At 28.3% G+C, this 24,363-nt stretch overlaps 2 protein-coding genes across 4 annotated transcripts in view; one reads left to right on the forward strand and one right to left on the reverse strand.

The window, feature by feature from the left end:
* The window catches only part of LOC136089230 (uncharacterized), a 164,470-nt gene that overhangs the window by 46,690 nt on the left and 93,417 nt on the right, over positions 1-24,363 (forward strand). For all 3 annotated transcript variants that reach the window (XM_065815022.1, XM_065815023.1, XM_065815024.1), the window contains one exon: positions 9,821-9,925. In XM_065815022.1, the coding sequence (XP_065671094.1) occupies positions 9,821-9,925 (105 nt within the window). The remainder of the gene's footprint in view (positions 1-9,820; positions 9,926-24,363) is intronic.
* Positions 20,418-23,446, reverse strand: LOC136089231 (uncharacterized). Its single transcript, XM_065815025.1, has 4 exons — positions 23,279-23,446; positions 22,715-23,179; positions 21,802-22,573; positions 20,418-21,720 (listed from the first exon to the last, which is right to left on the reverse strand). Exons 1-2 carry the CDS (start codon positions 23,441-23,443, stop codon positions 22,958-22,960), a joined length of 387 nt encoding a protein of 128 aa, XP_065671097.1. The 5' UTR covers positions 23,444-23,446; the 3' UTR covers positions 20,418-21,720; positions 21,802-22,573; positions 22,715-22,957.

A 24,363-nucleotide genomic window follows, 5' to 3' on the forward strand; every position in this document is an offset into this window, starting at 1 on the left:
ACTATTTGAGACAAGAATATGGAAAAATAAGAAAGCGAGGTTCTAGTTATATATCTCGGGAAAAAGGAATATCTATCAAAGTATACAAAAGACGATAAGAGGAAACTTCGAAAGAAAGTAGAATCCTTCTGATTGGTACATGGAGAATTATTTTATATCGGAATGAAAAACGACTACAACGAGTTGCAATGGGAAAAGAAGAGCGAAACCGTATAATACGAACTATTTATAGTAACATAGTTGGAGGATGTCACTCACCACGATCAAAAAAGCAACTGAGAGGTATTGGTGGAAGTCGATTTCAAAAGACATACGCAAATTTGTCGGATCCTGCCCTAAATGTCAACGAGCGAACCCAAACAACGCTCCATCCAATCCCAGTTCATGACGTTTTTCACTGTTTGGGAATAGATCTAATTGGTCCGTTGAAAGAACCTAAGAATGGAAGTAAGTATATTGTAGGAGCAACAGAATACCTGACAAGATAGGCTGAAGTTGATTCCATTGCGGACAAGGATGCGCATTCTTTTCATCGTTTCATTCTTCGTCTGGTATTTAGATTCAGGTCTCACCACATTCTTCTTCACGACCAAGGACGCGAGTTTTGCAACAAGCTTGTGGAAGATCTTATATTGAAATTAGACATAGAGTCCGCAAAAACGTAAGCATATCATCCCCAGTCTAATGAACTGACAGAAAGGTGATAAATGGTTATACTCTTTTTTATTTTTGTATAGTTTTTATAATAACTTTTAAATTTGTTTTTTATGTAAAAAAGGGGCATTATTTAATAGTTTTAAATACAACAGTTACTAACAATAACTTATTTATTTATTTTGCAAAATAGGCTCAACCAAACATTGAATGCACATATTATGAAGCTTGTAAACAACAAAGCAAATAACTGAGATGAACTTCTGGACCCGGTGGCTTTTGCATATCGAACAAATAAACAAGTTTCTATAAAATACTCTTCCTTTGAGATTATGTACGGAGTTAAAGCTCAGATTCCAATCGAATGACCGGACCGGACAAGAGAGATTTTTCTGTGGGATACTAAAATTGACGAAGCCAAACAAGAATTACGAATGGCTGAGTTCACTGAAGAAATTGGCGCAAAAAGAAACGCAGCTAAAAAGAACATCACAATGGCACAAAATATGCAGAAGAAACGTTACGATATTAAACATTTAGCTCAATCATTTGCAATTGGCGCAAAGTTTTGAAATGCAATAGACGCAAAGACACACGAGTGGGCGATAAGTTAAGATAATCAGATCCTGACTTCAGAAACACGGTTGAAAAACAAAATTATAGATGCAGTCAACAAAATGGTTTTAACACATTATGGTAACAAAAAAAAATTAGTCAACTCTTCTAGTTCAGACACGATCCGGGTTCGAATCAGTTCGAATCATCACCTGTGAGTCAATCATCATTCTTCACAACGTCAACCATTGGGTGACAACTGCATGCGTTGAAAGAGAAGTTTTGTATTGAGATAGCCTTAAGAGCTCCGTTTGAAACTATGTTAAAGCTCAAATGAGACAACTCTATGTTAGACTTGTTAATCCTTCCAGTAACAGTAGTACTATGCGCACTACAACCGAATGCATCGGACTGCGGTGTTTATGCATTTGCATTTCAGCTAGCAGTTTATGGAAAAGATTTATGGAAAACATTTGAAAACAAAATGATGCGCTCTAATCTCATTTGCTGTTTGGAAAAATCAATCATCACATTTTTTCCAAAAACCGGGCAAATACTAATTACGGGCGGGGAAGAAATAATGTATCCCCCGGAATGTTTATACTAGAATATACTTTCCGGGGGAAAATATATTCTAGTATCAAGTAGAACTCTAAATTTTTTGTGGGCAACAGGTATCCAGCGTTGCCACACAAAGAGTAAAATACAATTATGGTCGGGTGCCAGAAACTTAAATATATTGGCATCGGCTCTTTCAAAACCTGGCTCTTTCATACACACTCTCATTGTTACCAATTGTAACCGATTGAGACTATTTTTATAAAAACATGATATGACAATGATAAACAAAATGTTTGTTTATCATTGTCATTATTATCTTTTGTGTTTATAGATGAGTTGCGCGATGACGTGTTTTGTTTTTCTAACCCAGTCCAATGTGTTTTAGCAGTAAACATCAGAGTTGTTAACAAGTCAAAAAGTAGCGAGGTCAAGGCTACTCGTTGCAAGGCAAAGGAAAAGGCCAAGAATAGAAGTTTTAAGGCTAACTCCATTGCAAACATTTTCAAAACCAAAGACTTAAATTTTTGCCCTACGTTAAGGCCAATTATTAATAAAACTGTAAATAACAATTTCTGTGACAATAAAACCACATTTTTTAAAATAGACCAAGGTTATGCGCAGAATTTAACAAAATCAATAAGAAACAAAGTATTTTTTTTAAGACCAAGGCCGAAACAATCAAGGCCAAGGTAAAAATTTTCAAGGCCAAGACCAAAGCCAAGGCCAACAGTTTCAAGACTAAAATCAAAAGAAAAAAATCAAGGCCAAGGCAATTCTGGTAAACATTGATATATAACGGCAAAAGCGCAACTTTTTTCCACTGATATATAAATAATGTTATCATATAACTTTACAAATTATTTAATTTAAAAATCTTATATAATATAATAATTATATTATAAATAACATAAATAAATTTAAAAAAAGATATCATTACGAGAATTTCAAAATATTTTCAAACTCTTTATCATGAAGATCAAGCAAAATACAAAGAAAAAATATCTCTGGGAAATGGATCGGTTTTGCTAGATCCATTTTCTAACGATAAAAACAACGTGACAATGGCTCCTAAAATATTACTTTGTGATATACAACTGTATCATATTAATGAATTCAGTTTTTGCCAGAAAGAATATAAGAGAACATAAGTCTTTAGAAGCATTTAACTTCTTTATTTCTGGGCATGTTGATGACGTTTTTTATTGTGAAATCAAGAACAGTGACTACTGTTATTTAAAGACAAAAGTTAATCATTATTAAAAAAATAGTTAGTTTTTATTCAATGTTTCATAAGCTTTTTATATTATAAGGTGACAAAAAGTTGACTTTGTTCGAATCATTTTTGCTTACACAAATGAATATTTATAGGTTCTGCCAAGTCAGCGACATGGACAAATACACAAATACTATAACATTTGGGTTGCACTACATAAAAAAAGTTGGTTTTAAATGATAATTGCTCCAGTATAACTGGACTTGGTTTAGCCTGTAGTCATCTGGCTGCTCTTTTGTTCAAAATACAAGCATGTGTTCAACTAGAACTAAATGACGAAATAGCTTGCACAAGCAAACTATGTAGCTGGAACTAGGGCTTCCAGTTCACACATGTTCAGATCCGAACGTTCGAACTTTTGCCATTTCTCAAGAAGGTCAAGTTCGAACTTTTTTTCTCTAAAGGTTTGAACATGTTTATATATAAAAATTAGGTTCTCTATTTTCATTTTTTAACAGTTAAATCAAAATCTTTTTTAAACTGTTACTTTTTAAGACAGTTTATGTTACTTTAAATTTTTGTTGTGCAATACTTTTTTAAAAGTAACAACTTGAAAGTTTAAGTTAGTGGTGATATTAAAACTGTTCATGCAGTTAGTGAAGATTCTATTCCATTATTGAAACTTGAATATCAAGAAACTGTGACAAAAATGAGATAATTGATGAAAAAATTTCGTAAATCACCCGTGAGCAATGATGATGAACTTCAATCAAATGTAATTGAAAAGCTTGGAAAAGAAAAAGCTTTGATTTGTGATTCAAGGACAAGATGTATCAGTACTATTATTATGCTTAAAAGGTTTTTGGAGGTGCAAACATAAGTAAAATTAGCTCTGATTGGTATGAGTATTGATACCTCTAACTAAAAATGAGCTTGATGTTATATATGAACATTGTCTTGCTTTAAAACCACTAAAGTTGGCCATTAATACTCAAAATTAACTTCAAAAAGAGATGCTAAGCCTTTGTATTCTAAAATTGTGATTAAATTTGCAAGAAAGTTCCTGAAGCTGGTACAAAAATTAATTAAAAGTTAATTGAATTTAGCTCAACAACCTAAACTTTTTGTTTAACAATCAGAAACCTTGTTCAAAAAGAAATAGCTGTTTTTGAAGCTAGCAAAGCTAGGCACAAGTATTTAGATTGAACTTTGAAAGTTCTTCAAACAATTCCTCCTATATCAGTCGTAGCTGAGAGAGCTTTTTATAGTCTTTATAGAAGTACTTTATATGACAAAACTTTAAATGCACTACTTTTTTCAAAGCAAACTATGAAGAGTATCCATTGATATTATTTATTTTTTTCCTTATTAATGACGATAAAAAAAAAATACTTTAACGTATATACTTTGTTTTAATTTTGTGTGTTTTAGCATAACTAAAATAAATTTCGAAACCGTTTGAACTTTTTTTTTCAATACTTCGAATTTGTTCAAAGTCGAACTTTTAGAAGTTAGACTTTGAACAAATTCTTCCTGTTAGAACTTTTTTAAAGTTCTAACTAGGGCTTCCTGTTAGAACTTTAAAAAAGTTCTAACAGGAAGCCCTAGTTGGAACACATCAAGAACTAACACTGAACAAGTTCAATCAAAGAATATGAATCTTAAGTGACCACCCAGTTGGCACATTAAGTTGTAAAACTTATTTGAATACGCATTATTCGTTATGTGTCTAATATGGTATGTATGTCAGCCATTATATCGTGTCAAACACGCAATAAGAAGTACGCTTCAGATAAAATGCGAACCCTACTGAGTATCAAACTCGCATTTGTAACTCTTGAAAATACACATAAAACACTGTAATTAGATATTATTAGGTGTTTTTATGGTACTGAATGTGCATTTAAAACCTTTTAGAATACGTGTTATTCCCGAATGTATGTTAGCCATTTTAAAGAGTAGAACACGTATCAGAAAAACGTTTTAGACACGTAGATTATTAGACACATAACGCGCCTTTTTAACGTATTTTTATTACATGTATATACAAATGCGCACACGAATTGGCTTTAAAAATAATAACAGAAAACTAATACTTTTAAATTTTATCAAATTAACTTGTACAGAGTTCAACATGTACATCTATATTATAGTTTTTATAATGCAAAAATAAATGTTATATTGATTTTATAATAACAAAATTGCACCAAAATCATCTACTAGTATACTAATGTATTATTTACTTTGTATTATATAAATGTATTAATTCATACAATTTCTTACATTTACTGTTTATACAACTAAAAATACACTATACAACGTAATATTCAAAATTACATTAATAGGCAAACATTTGAAATCTATTTTATTAAAAGATTTTACTGCATTGGCCTTTACTAATATCTACTTCAAACCCTTGTAAATTTAAATGCTATTACACTTGCTCAATAAAACGTAAATACAATTTAACGTGGAGTTCTAGTTCATGCTTGGACATCTTTTGGTATGTCACATTTTTCAAATTTTCTAGACTTCATTAGAATCAGTAGTATATTGTTTACTGCATCTTTTATTAATTTGTGTACAACATACACTGATTTAGGTCACTAAATTCAACATCCCCAGAAAACTCAACCATATTTGATACTCTGTTTTGACTATTACTTAAATGTCTATTTTGACTATCACTTAACTGAGATATAATTCTATTGCACCCTAATTTCAACTTTTTTGCTAAATGTTTATATTTAAACAAATCTGGGCGCTAATAGAGATATTTTTGATTATTACGTGATAGTGAACTCAAATTTAAAACTTAAAACTTATTTTATTTTATAAAGTCTTAAGAAAAACGTTTATTATATTATGTTACGCTTTTTAATTTTTAATGTTTTGTATTTACGGTATAGACTAAGGAGCTTGATGATAATTCAATGAGCTATTTGTATTTATATCATTGTTAACGACTTGAATAAATATATATATAGCAAAAAAAAGAAAAAAAAGAAAAAAGAAAACAAGATGCGCATTTTTCTGCTATCAACAGCAGTATATATAGTACGTGATAAATACTCTGGCTATTTACAATACCAAATCTCTTTTTACAAGAAGATAAAAAAGATTTAGAATCTCTTTCTAAAATTTCCCCCAAAGCAGCAGTGTTTACATTTATAAGTTGGTTATCAAACACCAGTTATGGCAGCAAAACAGAATCAGCTGATGAAGATAAACGTAAAAGTTTGCCAGAGCCCTTAATCTTTTTACATGATTCAGCAGTAGTTAATTCTTTATATGAAGTCGAAAAAATTTCAAGGCGGCGCTATAAAGAATATATGAAATAAAGTTATCAAAAGCAATTTGAAAAAGTTGCTGGTATTACTACAACACAAAATGATAATAAAACTTGGCATTTACACAGAGCAGGTCGTATTACAGCTTCGATATCCAAACAAGTCTTTTGTACTGATGTTGAAAATCATCATTAAACTTTATTAATGAAGTAATGCAATATAAGCATAGCCCAAATGTACCTGTTTTCAACTACGGCAAAAGAAACGAAAAAAACGCTAAAAGTGCTATAAAACTTTACAAGCAGCAAGAGCACAAAAACTTCTAATTAACTAGTGCTGGATTGTGCGTTAACATTAAAAATTTGTTAATTGTAAATGCCATGAAGCTGGAGTACTAGAAATCAAATGCCCATTCAAATTTAGGAAAGAGGAATAAAAGTAGAATAGTTGTTATTTATGGTAACATTATAAAAGAACATAAATACTAATATCAAATGCTGCACCAGATCTATGTAACAGGTAGAACCTATTTAAATACATGGCTGGACTTGTTGCTTACAAGTCCAAAAAGCAGTAGGCCGGTTTTTACGATTCAATTGTTATTTATTAAACTAATAGTATCCAAGTATTTAAGCAAGCAAATAAATTTCAACAAATTATATAACTTGAGAAAAACATATAAGCAAAAAAAATCAGCTATGGAATAACATAACTTATCAAATATTATAAAATACATAAACAACAAATATTATAAAATACATAAATAACATAACTTATCAAATATTATAAAATACTTAAAAAATAGTTTTAATAAAAAATACAGAAGCAAAACTTAGTCTTTAAATAAAGATGGCAGCTATAGGAAGGCATATCAAAACAAAAATTAAATACACCGGACCAAATTACAAAGCTCAATACAAACATAAGTAACAACTAATAATAACTCTATTACTCTACTTCAAATATCTCTAGGCTAATAAATTATAAATAAATTACTAATAAATTATAAATAAATTACTAATAAATTATAAATAAATTACTAATAAATTACTAATAAATTACTAATAAATTACTAATAAATTACTAATAAATTACTAATAAATTACTAATAAATTACTAATAAATTACTAATAAATTACTAATAAATTACTAATAAATTACTCACGCATACATCTATTGTATTATATTTCATAATATTAATTATGTTTTTATATCAGTTTTTAATTTTATATTTTTTTATTATATAAGTAATGCACATTATCACATAAATGAATATTTCTAAACAACCATTAAAACATTTAACTGTTTCACAACTATTAGTCTAATGCCAGTGTAACAAGTCAAGTAGAGGTGTTACGAGAACGTGTAGTTGAATTTCATGTCCCGTTTGGATTATTCAAAAGTCAGCAGTTCAAAATGGTCGGAGATATTCAAAAGTCAGCAACTCAAAATGGTCGGAGACAATTTAGAGTTAAACTCAACACAATGGTAAAATATTTACCACATAATATCAAAATCAATGAAACGAAAATTAACCTAAACTTTGCTGGAAAGATTTTATTGTAATAACTGCCAAAGCAAACATGTACCAAGAGATGCTTGTGTTCTACCAACTAACAACCATGAAATAAAAAACCCAACAACAGTTGAAAAAGCATTTGATCTTACGTTTGGTAAAAGTTTCATTGATAATTAAGGCAAAGCACCCGTATTTGGTTATACTCTACCATCACAAAAGCCAACAGCAGTTATGACAACACCAAGACGAGAGGTAAAAGACTCTACATATTCCTCAAGTAGAAAAAATTCCAATATTAATTTAGAACACCAACTTAATTTGAGTTTACCGGAAGATGTAAAAAACAAAAAAAAAATATACAACACAAAAACGAAAACGTCTTTGACGAAGAAAGACGCTTGGAAAAAGAAAAATTAAAATGTTTACACCCAATTGAAAATCTTATTTTAGTCGACAATCCATTTATGGTACATAAACCAAAAAAGATTCAGAAAAAAGAGAAGGAAAAAGACGTTGAAGATGGGAAAATATCGAGCAACGATAATTTTGACAAAAACAACGACGAGGACAATGTGGCAATTGAGCAAGCAAACGATCGAAAAAGAACGCACCCGCAAACACCAGTTAAACAAAAACAAAAAGAAAAAATAGGTGAAGGACAAAACGGTATTCCAAAGCCAAACTGGCAAAAATAATCGATCAACGGCGATGGTCAAAAAGATTTCTTTGTAAAACAGGTCTTATTTATTTATCTTTTTAAAAAAAGAAAAACCTTTTGAATAATTAATGACAGAATAAGTTTAAAATTAATCACTAATACACGGAACTATCTTATATAGTTCCAATAGAATTTTCTCTTTTGTTTTTCTTTTACTTCTTATTTTCTTTTTTTATATATTTTATCAGGAAGTTTTCGTTTAAGTTCATAAAGGACATCTTTGTAAATCGTTTTTTTTTATTTTTTGTTCTATATTTTACGTTATTTTGTAAACTTATGAGGGCGACAGTAATGCAAATAGCCAGATGACGTAATAAAATGCATCTGTGTGCGTGTATTTAAAACAGTTTGGGTCAAAAAAAGGTTCGACTATTATTATAAAAAAGCACGGCTGAAACATCTATTGCTAATTAAGCCTAAGTGGAAATTTTCGGTGCAAGAAATTAAAAGCCTAATAAAACAATCTATGGTATCATTCAGCATATCAAACCAACAGATAACGTCAATCAGAAACATCTTTTAAATAAAGAAGGTTAAACATTTTAAAAGCCAACAATATTGTTGGGTATTTTGAAGGATATACATATTTGAAGCTCACATATTAGAACTCAGCTGCTTCAAGTGTGAATGTTAGTGCCTACTTATTTCGAAATTGCATTGCCGAGGATTTTAATTTTTGATCGTACCGCTCCCATTAAAGCCTCAGCATTCACAAAAGTAATTTGTGGTTGCTTCAAATTTTAAAAAAGCTTTACATTAAAAGAATTGTTTGAGAAAATAGCAACATGCTTTTTTCAAAACGAAACACAAGTTAAGCAGTTAATAAATAATGAAGTCAATGTTTACAGGGCACAAAAATCTCGCTTCAATCCTATCGTTGGACCTTTATTATCAATATTAAGTAATTTTGATTTGGAGTGCAATTGCAGTCTATAATCGTGGTAGTGTTTGCATGTGGTTGTCATTTCCATGAACTGTTTTGAAATTTTGAAGAAAAAATGCGCTTAATTGGTTCAAATTAAAAAAATTAATGATTTAATGTACAACGAGCGATTTGAAATCACACAAAAAAATTTAAATACTCATAGAAAATGCAAATAATGTTCTTGCAAATAGTGTTTTTGCTTTATCTACTAATAAATATATAGTATAGAATAGGGTAAAAACTCTGTGTACTTCATATAATATTCAGTACAAATATGTCAGATTTTTTTTGACTTAACTGTGTATTTATATTTGTGCATATTGTGCCATACAGTATATAAATAAAGTGAGTAAATGATAAAAGTTATATTTTTTATTTTTATTAGGAAATAATATTGAGGATGTTAGTAATATGATTGGGAGCGTCAGTCTTGAAGAAAATAGTTTTCAAAACTCACAAGTTCCTGATTTAATGTTAAACTCAAGTCTTGGTATTAGTTTTGAATATATTTTTTTAATTATAAATTTCTTTTATTATATATATATATATATATATATATATATATATATATATATATATATATATATATATATATATTATATATATAAAATATATATTATATTTTATATGTAATATTTTAAATATATATATATATATATCTATTATAAATATATATGCATATATATATACATATATATAACGGGTGATGCGGAAGTTATCGGACAAATCCTAATTTCATTATTTGATCACTTTTGTAATAATCACTTTTGTAAAGCCAATACTGGAAGACATTGAAGGCAATTCATGTACGTATGTAAACAAACAAACTCAGCGAAATAAAGGAATAAAAAGTTTGGCGCTTTTTAAGTCAGATGCTTTCAAAATCAAATTCGTTTTAAATGTACATAAAGCTAAAGGCGCCAAACTTTCTATTCCTTTACTTCGATGAGTTTGTTTGTTTACATACGTACATGAATTGCCTTCAATGTCTTCCAGTATTGGCTTTACAAAAGTGATTATTACTAAGTACATGATTTCCACGAGTACCAGAAACAGAAAAAAGTTATTTTTTACTTTTTAGTCGATTGAATAGAAAGCTATTTTTAAAAAGTTTTATTTATTTATTTTATTTTCTACTTTTTAGTCTTGATAAAATTGAATTATTACACTTATTGATAATGATTAATATTCAATAGAAATTTATTTTGAATTCTGTATATAATAATGAACAAAAATTTGGAGCATATTTTTTTTTATTATTAATTTAAATGTTGGTTGGGTCTTCTTCTCGGTTGATGTATTTGTTCTTTTTTGGACGCATTTTTATTTGTCTGAAATTAACGAGTGGAATATTTGTAAAATTTTTAATTAAATTTATATTGATACTTAACACTTTTTGATGCCCTCTCGGTTTCCGATATTTTTTTCGGAGTTCCAGATCTAACCAACGGGGAGGTGGGGCATCGTAAATCTAAAATACTTATTGAATCAAATGTAACAAATATAGCTATTGTTAGTCGGCAAAAGATTATTTGTAAAACTTCAGGGATGTACGATCAAAAGAATTGCTTCAAAAAGCGCTGTGAAATTTTGGCCTCCACAAAAAAAATATCAAAAAATCAAAAAATGCGGACTCGTCAGTCAGTGAATAGAAAGCTATAAAAAAAGTATTAATAGTGCGATAAAATTCTTCTGCACTTGCAGCTCGTTGAGCATTTGAAACTTGCAATCGAGCTAAGCGTTTCAGACGTTTCATTGCGTTTCATTGCTCAGTTTCATTGCGTTTGGCAAGAGCGCGTCTTTGTGCATCTTGTTCTCGGCGGCGAATTCGTTTAATTTTGGGTTTCAGCCGCACGACGTTTTTTATTTCGAATATTTTGTTTTGCAAGGCGACGAATCCACTGTTCTTTGGTTTCAGCCGCACAAGCTTTTTTTGTTCGAATATTTTGCTCTGCGAGGCAACGAATCCTTTGAGCATTGGTTTCAGCCGCATGAGTCTTTTTTGTTCGAATATTTTGCTCTTTAAGGCAACGAATCCTTTGAGCTTTGGTTTCAGCCTCATGAGAATTACGCTGCGACTTGGCTTTTCGACTAAGTCGAGAAGATCGAGCTTCTTCGCCCTCATTTTCGTTTAAAACTCTTCGCTTTGCACGCCTTGCTTCTTTATCTCCCTCAGTTTCATTTTTGCGCTTCAAATGATATTTTTGACGAGCCTTTACAAGACGTCGTTCTCTTTGAAGCGCCGTTTCTTTCATTTTAATAAAAATTTAATTAAATCAAAATTAAACTCACCAAATCGTTGATGTCTGTTCTTACGTTTTTCTGTTTAATTCAAATTCTTCTGTTCCAACCTTTTATTCACTATTTATCACTATTTATTCACTGTTTTCTAATTTGTATTTTTTCTTTCTTTGATTTTTTCCTTAATATTCCATTTAATTCACTTAATTCCACTTCATTCACACTTTTTAAACACCTCCTTCGAATGTTTGACTTTATTTTCTTCTTTTCTTTCAATACTTAATGTTTATTGCACTAATCCTTTGTTAACTAACTTTAAATCACTAAATTTTCTTGATTTTCATTTCTTTCAATGTATATAACCAAATGTAAACATAAAGGAGCATTTACATTTATTTTCAAAATGTAAACACACCTGGACTTTTATTTGTTTGAATTTCTGAAGACCGTTACGCTAACTTGCCATTACAAATTTATTGCACTCTTAAAAAACAAATTAATTCATTTTACTAAATCTAAAAGACTTATTGAATCAAATGTAACAAATATAGCTATTGTTAGTCGGCAAAAGATTATTTGTAAAATTTCAGGGCTGGACGATCAAAAGAATTGCTTCAAAAAGCGCTGTGAAGTTTTGGCCTCCACAAAAAAAAAATGCGGACTCGTCAGTGAGTGAATAGAAAGCTATAAAATGAGGTTAAATGCAGCTGAACGAGAATCTTTTCGAAAGCGTCTAAAAACGTTTTTTGTAAATAAACCTAATATAAAAAATAAATAAATCTTAAATCATTTTGAAAAGGAAGGATTTGCTCGAAGTACAATATATAATAACCTAAAAAGACTTGAAACTGTTCAATCGTTTTCTGATAGAAAGCACCCTGGTCGTCCGACATCCTGGACTAGAGAAAAGAAAGCCGAATTAACGAGGCTTATCAACAATCAAAAAGGGGTCAGTCAGAGAAAAATAGGTATTAAATTCGGTGTAAATCAATCGACAATTGGTCGTCAGTTAAAAAAAAATGAATATTAAATATAGAAAACGTGAAAAGACTCCAAAATACACTATAGAACAACAAATAAAGGCAAAGAAAAGAAGCAGGAAACTAGTTAACCAACTCTATAACACAAAATCGCTTCTAGTCATCGATGACGAAAAATTCTTTTGTTTTGCAGGGGACAACATGCCTGGAACTTCTAAATACTACACAAACAACAAAAAGACATGCCCAAAAAGTGTTTGTTTTATAGGAAAAGAGAAATTTCCAAAAAATTATTAATGTGGATAGCCATATCTGACCGTGGTATGTCCGAGCCATCGTTTCGCACTTCCAAGGCTGTAGCGATCAATTCATCAATCTATATTAATGAATGTTTAGAAAAACGACTTCTTCCATTTATTCACAAGTATCATGGAGACTTTAACTATTTATTTGGGCCAGATTTAGCAAGTTCTCATTATTCTAAAGATTCTCTAAATTGGATGGACCAATATGTCTATTACGTTGATAAAGAATCCAATCCCCCAAATGTGCCTCAAGCACGACCAATTGAAAATTTTTGGGGACATTTGGCACAGATGGTTTACGAGGAAGATTGGCAAGCTTCAACAGAGCAAGTTTAGATTAATCGCATTAAACTAAAACTACAAGAAATTGATTTAAACTTTTTACAGTCGCATACGGAAGGCGTCAGAGCAAAATTGAGATCAATTGCAGATGGTGGTGTTTTTTCATATAAAAAATAATATATTTTTATTAAAAGATAAATGCTTTATTTGAAAAAAAATTTAATAGTAGTTTGTTTTTTTATTTATAAATAAGTTATTGACGTTTTTATTTTGTCCGATAACTTCCGCATCACCCGTTGATGTTGCTGAAAAGTTCATCATCAGATACAAACTCAGTTTCAAAAGCGGTAGAGTTTGAAGAATGTTCTGACAGAGTTGAAGCGACCACTTCTTGATATTTTCTGGCATTTTCAGTATCCTTTTCTTTCTGTTTTAAATGCTTTACTACTCGTTTAATTTTTCGAGATTTCTGTTAGGCCAAATACTTATCCATACCTACAAAACTGGAACTGGAGAGATCTTCTCGCTGGGATACCAGAAACGCTTTGTCTTCCTCATTGTGCATATTCTGCAATGCATCTGATCTTGCAACATCAAAAAGTTCATGTAAATTATTTTTAAAAATTTCCTTTTTCATACTATATTCCTCAAAATTTGCAACTTTTTTTGAATGACTTGTAAACTTTATGTAACTTCAGCAATTTTTTGGCAGTATTATTAATAATGGAGACTCATGCAGGAAATACAAATATGAGAAAAAGTGAAAGCAATTAAAAGTTGAATTAAATTAAAATTAAGTAAAAGAATTGAGGAACACTTAAAATTACAAAAAACTTCTTATATAAATTAACATATTTGCTCAAAAACTAGTCGCTTTAATGGAGCCAATAAAGACTCTTTTTCAGTATTAGACTACGTCCAAACTTCACATTACTTAAAATTCAAAGAAGTGTTACATATTATGTGGGAAAAATCTGATCTTAATAAACAGGTTTTTTAATTACACGCTATTAGCTCTAATCGACGTTTTCTATTACTCTATGACTTATGTATTACACTAGTTATCTAAATTTTCCATTATTCTATGACGTAGCTTTTCACACCTTTCATGTTTTCTTTTGTTTGACAAACAAATTAATTTAATGTTTATATTATATTAAATAGTTTTGGCATTTAACAGTTTTATACTTGAAAATGATTGTTGTATAATCGAAACATGTTGTTAAAATTGAAAAAAACTGTTATAATTATTAGACTAATCAAAAAAACTTCGCAAGAAAATAATTTTTTACAAGAAACCGATGAACTTATTCAAACAATTTGATTTTGTTGAAAACCTTACCTTGAAAAACCCTAGAAATAAAAACTTATTAAACTTCAAAGTATCCAACAAACATGATCCACAATCATATAAGATCTTCTTCAGCAATATAATAAACAAACATTGCAATAAAAACATCAAATTATCAACAAAATAGTTTAATGTTCTATATTTATTTAACAACAAGAACTCAATTAAAACAAATACAAATATTAACGACATTAGGTTGATGTCAATATAAACAAATTAAATAACTTTATTGAATTTTATATAGCAAAAAAACTAGGAATAAAAAAAGGACTAAATGTTTTTAAATAATTTAGGAAAAACTAGGAAAAAAAAAGATTTACTTTTTTAACGTCTTATTTATTTTGTATTTAAATATGCTTTACTGCTTGTATCTCATATTAAATACACTTTTATTCACTAACAATGGTAAAAGGAATTTACTCTATAGAATATAAGTAAAGAAAGGAATAGTTATTTCGTTTAAAAAGATTTATTTTAAAACTAACAAAAAATCCATGATGGCTGGAAAAAGTACAAAAAAGGCTCTGTTTTAAAACATGATATCTCGATATAGTGAAAAAATTTATAGCTTGAAAATTTACACCGTGACAAAACACCTTATACACCGTTTGACAGTTTTTGAACTTTCCGAAAATTTTTAACTCCAAAAAACTATAATGCAAAAAATCAGGAAGTAAAAAAGAGCAGATATTTTAGAAGTGTTAAAAGTGAAAAAATTATTGTTGAGTAAATAAGTATAATCCGTTCAGTGACTTTAACTTTAATAAAAAGTAGAGAAAAAAAAAACACCAACAGACTTCTTTTGAATCCAAATGTAATATAGAAAGATTAATCAAATTGAAACAATTGCTTATTAAAACTTATCAATTTATCTATTATAACTACTTTCAATATTATTGACATGAAATAGTTTTATTGCTTTAACTAGATGGAGCAACACAATGAAGATAGAGAATTTAAAAGCTGAATTGCGAAATGACTGTATTTAGACCGCACCCATTATACTATTCTTTTAACTTGCCAAGATAAACTCTTTTTACCAGACATTAACAGCAAAAAAATCAAATAACTAACAAATTAGTTTGTGTTAGCATTTTCTATATATTTAATAAGATTTGCGATTTCTACCAAAGCAGTTTAGACACAATAAAACAAAAACAGAGTAATCTTGAGGACCTTATGCTATTATCTTGTGCTTCCAAAAAAACAAATTCCAGTATAAGTTCCAAAACAAGTTTTAAACGTTTTGCTACAAGGTTGTTTGGGAGTTTTATATGTGCGGCTCAAGTAGTGTAAAATTATATTGTATATTAAAAAAAAACGTCAAAGGTTTTTCAATAAAATCAACTTAAGCGATCAATCTTTCAATTTTTTTTTCTTTTTTTATCCTAGTGTACCATCTAATACAACTTTTGAACTGATTATCAGTGAAGGTTAATGATGAAGTTAATATTTTTTCATAATGTTTTAAGTACCTTTTTTTAAATTAAGGCAATTTTATATGGAATAACCACATTTCTATATATAAAATATCAATAAAATAACGTATTATTTTTGATTCTATTTTGTTCTGGTTAAATTGTAAAAAAAAAAATATTTATATCTACAACATGTCATGATTGTTAACTAATAGAGCCCATTGTTGCAGAACGTATTAAAAATTACTTATCAATTATCTAAAAAAAAAAAGTGTTTTCTTATTTCCTTAATTATTATGAAATTGTAAATAAGACAGTTCTTATTTACAATTTCATAATAATTTTCTTTGTAATAAAATAGATTTGTTCCTACAGTTATTCATATGAGTTTAGAATAATATTAATTTTGTGTTATTGAGATCAAAATATTGCTTAAAGTTATAGGGATTCTCCCGACCATTTTCTCATTACTATATTTGATATAATCATGTATTCATTATATTTTACAACGATTCGGACCCAATATCCTCTAAATATATTCTTATTCTATGACTTTTTATGTACTATAATCTATGTACTATAATTTTACCTAAACATATTTTGTAATGAACAGCATAAAAATAATTTCAAACTTTTAAGCTATCACTTAATGAAAGGAAACAAACTTTTAGAGAATTTCAGTGTACAATCCGAAAATTGTACAGATGATAAATGTTAATCGTAGTAGTAATAGCATTCAATTTCTAATAAACTAGTTTATTCTGTTAATGAATATAACAACTTATATTGAATATATATATTTTTTCATTTTAACTAACTTACATTTTTAAATTAAATTACTTTTTAAAAACAACTTTTTTACTAATCTTAAAACTAAGCGCTTTACAAAAAATCAAAACATTTTGATTTATTTGTGAAAGGTTTTATTTTTAAAAATTAAAAATTGACAAGTTAACTTATAAAAACTCGGATTTAATTTTTTATTATTTACGCGCCGTTTTAAAAGATGGCAAACGTATTTATGAGAAGATTAAAAACAATAACAAAATAAAACTTTTATTACGATAACAAAAATAAGACGAAAAGTTTACATAACATGAACATTTGGATATTAAATTTTTGGAATGGATACTGAAATTTTTTTGTACTAAAAAAAAAATAACAGACATTATCAAAGCGATGCTTGACCAAATTTTGCAAATTACATCACCAAAGCGACGTCAGACAAAGCACTAGCCGATTTATAAAATGAACATGCATCTGAATTACGAACTATTAAAAATTCAAATAAAAGTATTCTAGATTTGTATAAACCAGTTTATGAAAAATAAATAAATTAGCTGAAAAATGAAAAGGCACACTTGAGACTACAAATGACACAAAATATAACTAGACAAGCACTAGTAAGTAAGCAATTTTAGGTGTATATATCGATGAAAATCTTAATTGGAAAAGCCACATTGCTAACTTGTGCAATAAAATTTCAAAGAGTATAGGCGTTTTATACAAAATAAGAGACTTTATAGATAAATATACCTTAATTCAGTTATATTATTCGTTAATTCATTGCCATATTAATTATGCAAACATTGCTTGGGGTAGCTTAAACCTCTCTATCGGCAACAGAAACACGTAGCACGCCTTATAAATTTCACGGACCGTTTTGCTCACGCCAACCCTCTTTTATATGATATGAAAGCACTCAATATACATGAGTTCAATGTTTTTAATATTCTTTGTTTTATGTATAAATGCAAGACCCACCTATCACCCGTTTCTTTTCGTAACTTGTATTTACAAAGAGATAGAAATAAATATATTTTAAGTAACGATAATTTAATTCGACAGCCATTTTCTCAAACTAATTTTGGAAAATTTTTAATTTCATTTTGCGGACCATTTTTATGGAATAGTATAGTTCTAAATACTTCCAAAGATTTTTCTCAAGAATGTAATTTTGATTCTTTTAAACAAAATCTTAAAAAACTCATTTTTTCAACTGATAATATACTAATCTACTTTTAAGTTTTAAAATGTTTTGAAAATCCCTCATATATATTAGTATATGTATATATTTAATGTATAATCTTTTTTATTTATTTTTTTGTTTGTTTTTTTATCCACAAGCATTTAGCGGTTTCTCTGTGACAAGACCTGATGGTCTTCTTTGAGTAATCCGCGTTCTTTATATTTATTTTTAATATTTATTTTCTTAACGATATCTTGACTTGTTAACTTTTATTATTGTAACAAAGTTTTATTTATTTAAATTGTAATAAATATTGTAATAAAGAAAAAAAAAAAAGAAAAAAAAAGCGTACTGGTGGTACAGACGAAACCACCAGTACGCTTTATACACACAGGTAAAAATATTAGTTATAGTAAGTGACGAGTCAGAGAGAAACCCAATATTGGCCAAGGCAAAAAAACTTGGGGATAAAAAGAACCCACAGTACAAAGATATCTTTACTTCACAAGATATGATACGAGCAGAGCATTATGAAAATATGGAGCTCAGAATATTAAGAGACTCAAAAAATGCGGCGAGAAGACTAAATGATTCCTTTCGACATGAGATACGTGAAACCAGGTTTTTCAAGTTTAATTGTAATGTTGTGAACGGAAAAAGAATTGAGTAGTACTAGCAAATACCTCAAATGTATATACCAATTTAAAATTTTGTGTGAATCAAAAAAGTGAATATAGCTGGAATCACTGAAACATGGTTTCAAAGCTCATACATTGTACAGATAGTAGATTACAATACTAGGCGATTTCAATTTTCCATACATTTTCTGGAATAACGGATATTTTGAGAATGTAAACAGGAGAGACAATTCAATGGAACACATATTTACCGATATAATAAACGACGAATTTTTATTCATTATGGAAAGGGATCCCATTTTAGGGCCATACCTTTTAGTAGCACGCATCACTGACAAACCAGAAATAATCAAAAGCACTGCAAAAATATATGCAGATGACACCAAAATCTCATCAGCCGTATAATTAGCATCATAAAATAATTTAGAACACTATCAACGCAATGAATGCGGACCTTCAGACGGTAGTCTGAATTAGGATCACGGAAGTTACGTCACAACTTCCTTTCGGAAACCTCTGTTTCAATATTTGAATGAAAAGAAACTATTGCATTAATTTGTTTTTGTTTTTATTTTAGCGGTTTTATATATATATAAATATATATTAATATATAAATATATATATATATATATATATATATATATATATATATATTTATATATATTTATATATATTTATATATATTTATATATATTTATATATATTTATATATATTTATATATATTTATATATATTTATATATATTTATATATATTTATATATATATATATATTATACTTGACAATGAGGGTATCTATACTCCCTTGAAATAATGTATAAAAATTAACTCAAAAAATAAAGAGTTGCATCAAATAATAGAAGTTTTTATTTAACTAGTAAAAGCTCTTTTTATTTGAATGTCAAACAAAGTAGTTAGTACCTTTTTGACGAACTAACTTGAATAACTGTATTAATCAGTGTTTCCAATTTCAACGAGGAGCTTAAAAGACTTTTTAAACATAATTGTATTGTTCAATATTTGTTGTTGTTGATTTGATGCTATAAAGTAGATTTTTTCTACAGCTTAGTTTCTCCATAGCCTATGCATTTTAAAAAGCAAGATTAAACCTTGAATCTACAGAAACCTGTTCAACATACTTCTTAACGTGTTTATGCATTTGTGATAATTTTTGATAAGTATTTATTGAATTTCCTAAAAAATAAAAGAATTCATATTATTAATACTTATAATATTTATATATATATAAATGACTTGAAAGTCAAGTACAGACAATCATACAATTACTTGCATAAAGCAACTCGTAATACGGGTTATGGTTGGTCTGTTACGTAATTAATTTATAATGGCTGTTTTCCACAATTCAAAGTTCCGAAACATTAACTAATAGCCTAAATACCCTTTTAGAAAAACGCCTTCAAATTGAAAAATTAAACCATCTGTCAAATTAACAAAAAAAGTATGAGAAGGTGAAATAATTTACCAATTATTTAACATTATTTGAGTAATTTACAACTGACATAGGTCATATTAGTGTGGCAGAGCAATTATCCTCGACATTAGTTCAACACAACACGTTTTTAGTTACTGACAAAAATGATAACACTTCATATTACTTTAAAGTGACGAAAAACTAAAGCCTAATTCTTGTTATATTATTTATAACATGAACTTTAATTAATTAAAAAGATTGAATTAATAAGATTAAATAATAACAAGTGAACGTAAATTATACACAGTTATTAATACTTTGGTATCCCCGTGATGAATTTTTCTTAAAAAAAGAAAATTGTCTTTAAGACTTTAAATGCACACAACTAAATAAATTTATTAAAAATAACCCAGCAACTGAGTGTAAATACGTTTGAAACAACAAAAAAAATAATTTACAATCAAACATGTGTATAATAAATTGAAAAAACAATATAAACTTTGATCTTTTATATTGCATTAATGCGTCATATGCGAAAACTAAAATAAAAATTGTAACAGATAAGTAGACATAAAAGAAAAAAAACAAACAAGCAAACTGGAAAACAATTTATCTGCTTTTCGGTAGCCTGTTGTCATACTTAAGTTGCTGTCATAATGCAGTTTGTCGGTAATGCTTTATGACGTTATTTTATGTTGGCTTTTAGTAAACTTTAGTTTAGTTTAAAAGACATCACAATAGGTTTAAAATATTTTATTCAAAAAGCAAAATAACAAATGCTTCAAGAACTGCAAACATTAAAGATAAAAAATCAAATTGAGATATAAATAAACTACATTTATATAGCTAAATAAATTGTCTTGGCTTATAGTAAATTTTAAAAGCAGTGTTTTCAATAACATAAACATTTTACAATAGAATTTAACAATAGAATGTAGGATCATTATATTATGATAATTGGGTAATAAATCAATTTAACTATATTATAAGTTTAACTTGTGAAAAACAAACAAAGTTTTAACTGAAAAAAACCAAAACAAATCAAATATACAACATAATATATTATTAAAAAAAATTATAAGTTAAAAAAAAAAATTGAATTAAAAAAAAATAAGTCACCGAAGAAAAAGCAGCAACATAAAAGTTGTAAATATCTTCACTGAAAGAAGACATTTACAACCTTTTGGTTGTTGTTTTTTCTTCGGTGTCTCCCAACACCCCGGTATTGATGAGTCCTCCTTCAAATGGAGGGCTCATCCATACGCCATTACTTCACCACTTATTGAAGGACCTCTCCGAAAGAGGCACTTGGTGTTTGGAGCGATACATTCTGTACTGCTTAAATGTTAACGAATCTAAAATCACTAAAGCTCTCAAATGTTAACGACTCTAAAATTACAAATAGAAGAATGTAATTAAAATTATAAATATTTGTAATTTTATTTAATCAAAATAAAAAGCATAACCTCACCTTTTCACAGGATGAAGAGGATGCTAAAATAGGGTTAAACGTGCAAAAAATTTTGTTTTAATAAAAATATCAGTAAAATGCGAACACCTTAAAAGCGTCATATTTATATTAAATAACTCTTTCACCTTTTGCACATATTTCTCCATACAAAATATATAAAATTTAAAACACAGCCCTACCAGTTATGCTTCTACTAGACACTAAAGACAAAAAATATACCTCATATTAATCGATAAAATAATATTTACACATAAATAAATATATAGTTATAATTTTTTTACCTATTTCCCTCGTTTTCTTTATAAAGTTGTCTAAAGTAAAACTATAAACTAAAATAAACTTTAAATCTTTATACCTGTACCTCAGAAGACAAAGGTCGGTTGTCCAGTTTTTTGCGAAAATGAGTTATGAATGAGACCTTTTTAGTTTTTTCAGTATCTACAAAGGTATAAAGACTGTAATCCTATACCAATGTGAAACAAAATTGGGTCAATATAAAAGGTCTGGTGTCCCCACAACGTTCGAAGGAAAAACGTCTGTTATCCAAAAATGACCTTTAACTTTTTTTATTTGACTTTTTATTTATCTTTTGTCAAAATTATATTTCATGTGCCTTAAGACAAATTAAATAAACCACGAAAAAAATTAACATAAATTTAACCATCAAGAATTAGTCAAAAAAGACTAATTGTTTTACTGTTTCCTTTCTCCTGGACAATCTCTAAAACGTGACAACCGACCTTTGACTTCTGAGGCACAGATATAAATGCTTCATTTATTTAACTATACTAATCATATAATTTATACTTAGTTTTTGTTCCAACTCTCTAAGAAAAAAAAAAAAAAATAAAGCTAAAGTATTTAAAGTTTTAAAATTCCACTTACAGTACAAATAAACAAATTTCTATTACCAAATACTTATTTCACCCTTACACTCTAAAGCCGAATGGTTCTTTGAAGAACCTTAGAGGGTTAAATGTAACCAAGGTTTCAACAGATTCTTTGAATAGCCGTGGAAATCATAAAAAAGAATTGCTCCATTGAATGTAGCATCTGAAATAGTAAAAAAAATGGCAATAGAAACATAAAACAGAATTAAATTATAAAACAATATTCAACAGAAAAAAGCATAAAAACTTTTACCAATAGTTAATTGGAAAACAGAAATATCTTGTATTATACAAAATTTATTACCTCTCTTAGTGCTTTCATTAATTTCACACTCAATTTCAGCAAAAATTTCAGAAACAAAATTGTCTTTACACTTTAATTTAACCAAGCTTAAGATTTTATCTTCCATGCCCTTCATCCGTTGATGAAGTTCTTTACCGAGATCTTTACCAAATCTCAGTTTCATTTCGCTAAAATGCTTTAACATCATTATTATAAAGATTATTTTTAAGTTGGAACACACAAAAAATAAAATCCACAGAATAGTTAAAAGCCTACCAATTGAGCAGAGCAGAGCCATGGGTATTTAGCTTTTAGATCAACTGTGCGAAGACTTCCGTCGAAATCCTTTGCTCGCATAGACCAACTACGTTGCTGACGATCAATCAACATATTCATATCTGGACGAAGTTTACGGTATTCAATTATCATATCCTGATGATGTTTTGCTACAGTTGCATCATCCTCACCAATAGGCAGAGAATGTGGCTAAAGAAATTTATTTTTCAATAATCATTTCATCTTTTTTTAATATTTCAATAATATATCAAAACATAATATCTCAAAACAGTGAAGCTTAATTTTTACCAAGTTTCTATGTGTCCTACTACAAGCTTGGTCATTCTCAAGACAATTTTCTATGCGCTTGCGTCCTCTTCCTGGATTTCCAAATTTGATTTTATGGATAGCAACAGTCTCAACATTAATTAAAGGAGCTCTTTTCTTCTTGAACTTATTTTTTAGACTCTCCATTAGCGTAGGCTGCCATTATAAGTAAATTTATTTCACATAAGCATTAAGATTTATATATACATATATTATATACATATTTTTTTAATTTTTTTTTTTTAAATATATATTTGCTGTTTATATAATAAGAAATATAGTTACAAAGAAACATTTACATACAAAAAAAGTTGATTTATAAAAAACAGGCAGGGGCTCAAAGAAGATATGGATGACTAAAGTCACCACAATCTTTTCATAGAGCCCCTATGTGGGCTTTACAAGTTTAAAATAGAATAAGATTGTTAAAAATACTATGTACAGTTCCAATATAATAAAAAGATAAAAACTTTCATAAATATTTACATTTAAAGAAAGAAAGTAAATAGTATCAATATAATTTTAACGATAGTCATTTAAAATACTAAAAAATTATTTTAATATACATTTACATTTAAAAATATTTTACATATTCTTATTATATTATATACTTCATTTTATTATATTAGCCATTAATCAACTTACACACAGCACCAATTGTTGTGATGAACTACCACTCCTTGAAAACTAATTCAAATAAGGATACTTGCTACATAGGGCAGCAAGCACATCTGAATATTTGGTACTGGATGGATACCTGAAAATAAAAATTAAACAGTGACAACAAAATAAATGTAAGAAACTGTTATTGTTAAAAGTTGTATAAAACAAAAATAAAACAATATTGTCAGGTTGTTTTATGTTAAAACAAACTTTTATATTAACAAAACCTCACGATATTATTTTATTGTTGCTTTTTACAACTTTTTGCAATAATAACTTTTTTACATGTTGACACTTTTTATAGTCAGTATGAATGAGGTAATTGTTACAATAGTTAGTCATGATGATAAAAATAGCATTGCCACAAAAATTAATGATGAAAACAACATTAACGCACACACAAA

Source organism: Hydra vulgaris, chromosome 13 (assembly GCF_038396675.1).
Source record: "Hydra vulgaris chromosome 13, alternate assembly HydraT2T_AEP".
In the NCBI taxonomy this organism is placed as follows: domain Eukaryota; kingdom Metazoa; phylum Cnidaria; class Hydrozoa; order Anthoathecata; family Hydridae; genus Hydra; species Hydra vulgaris.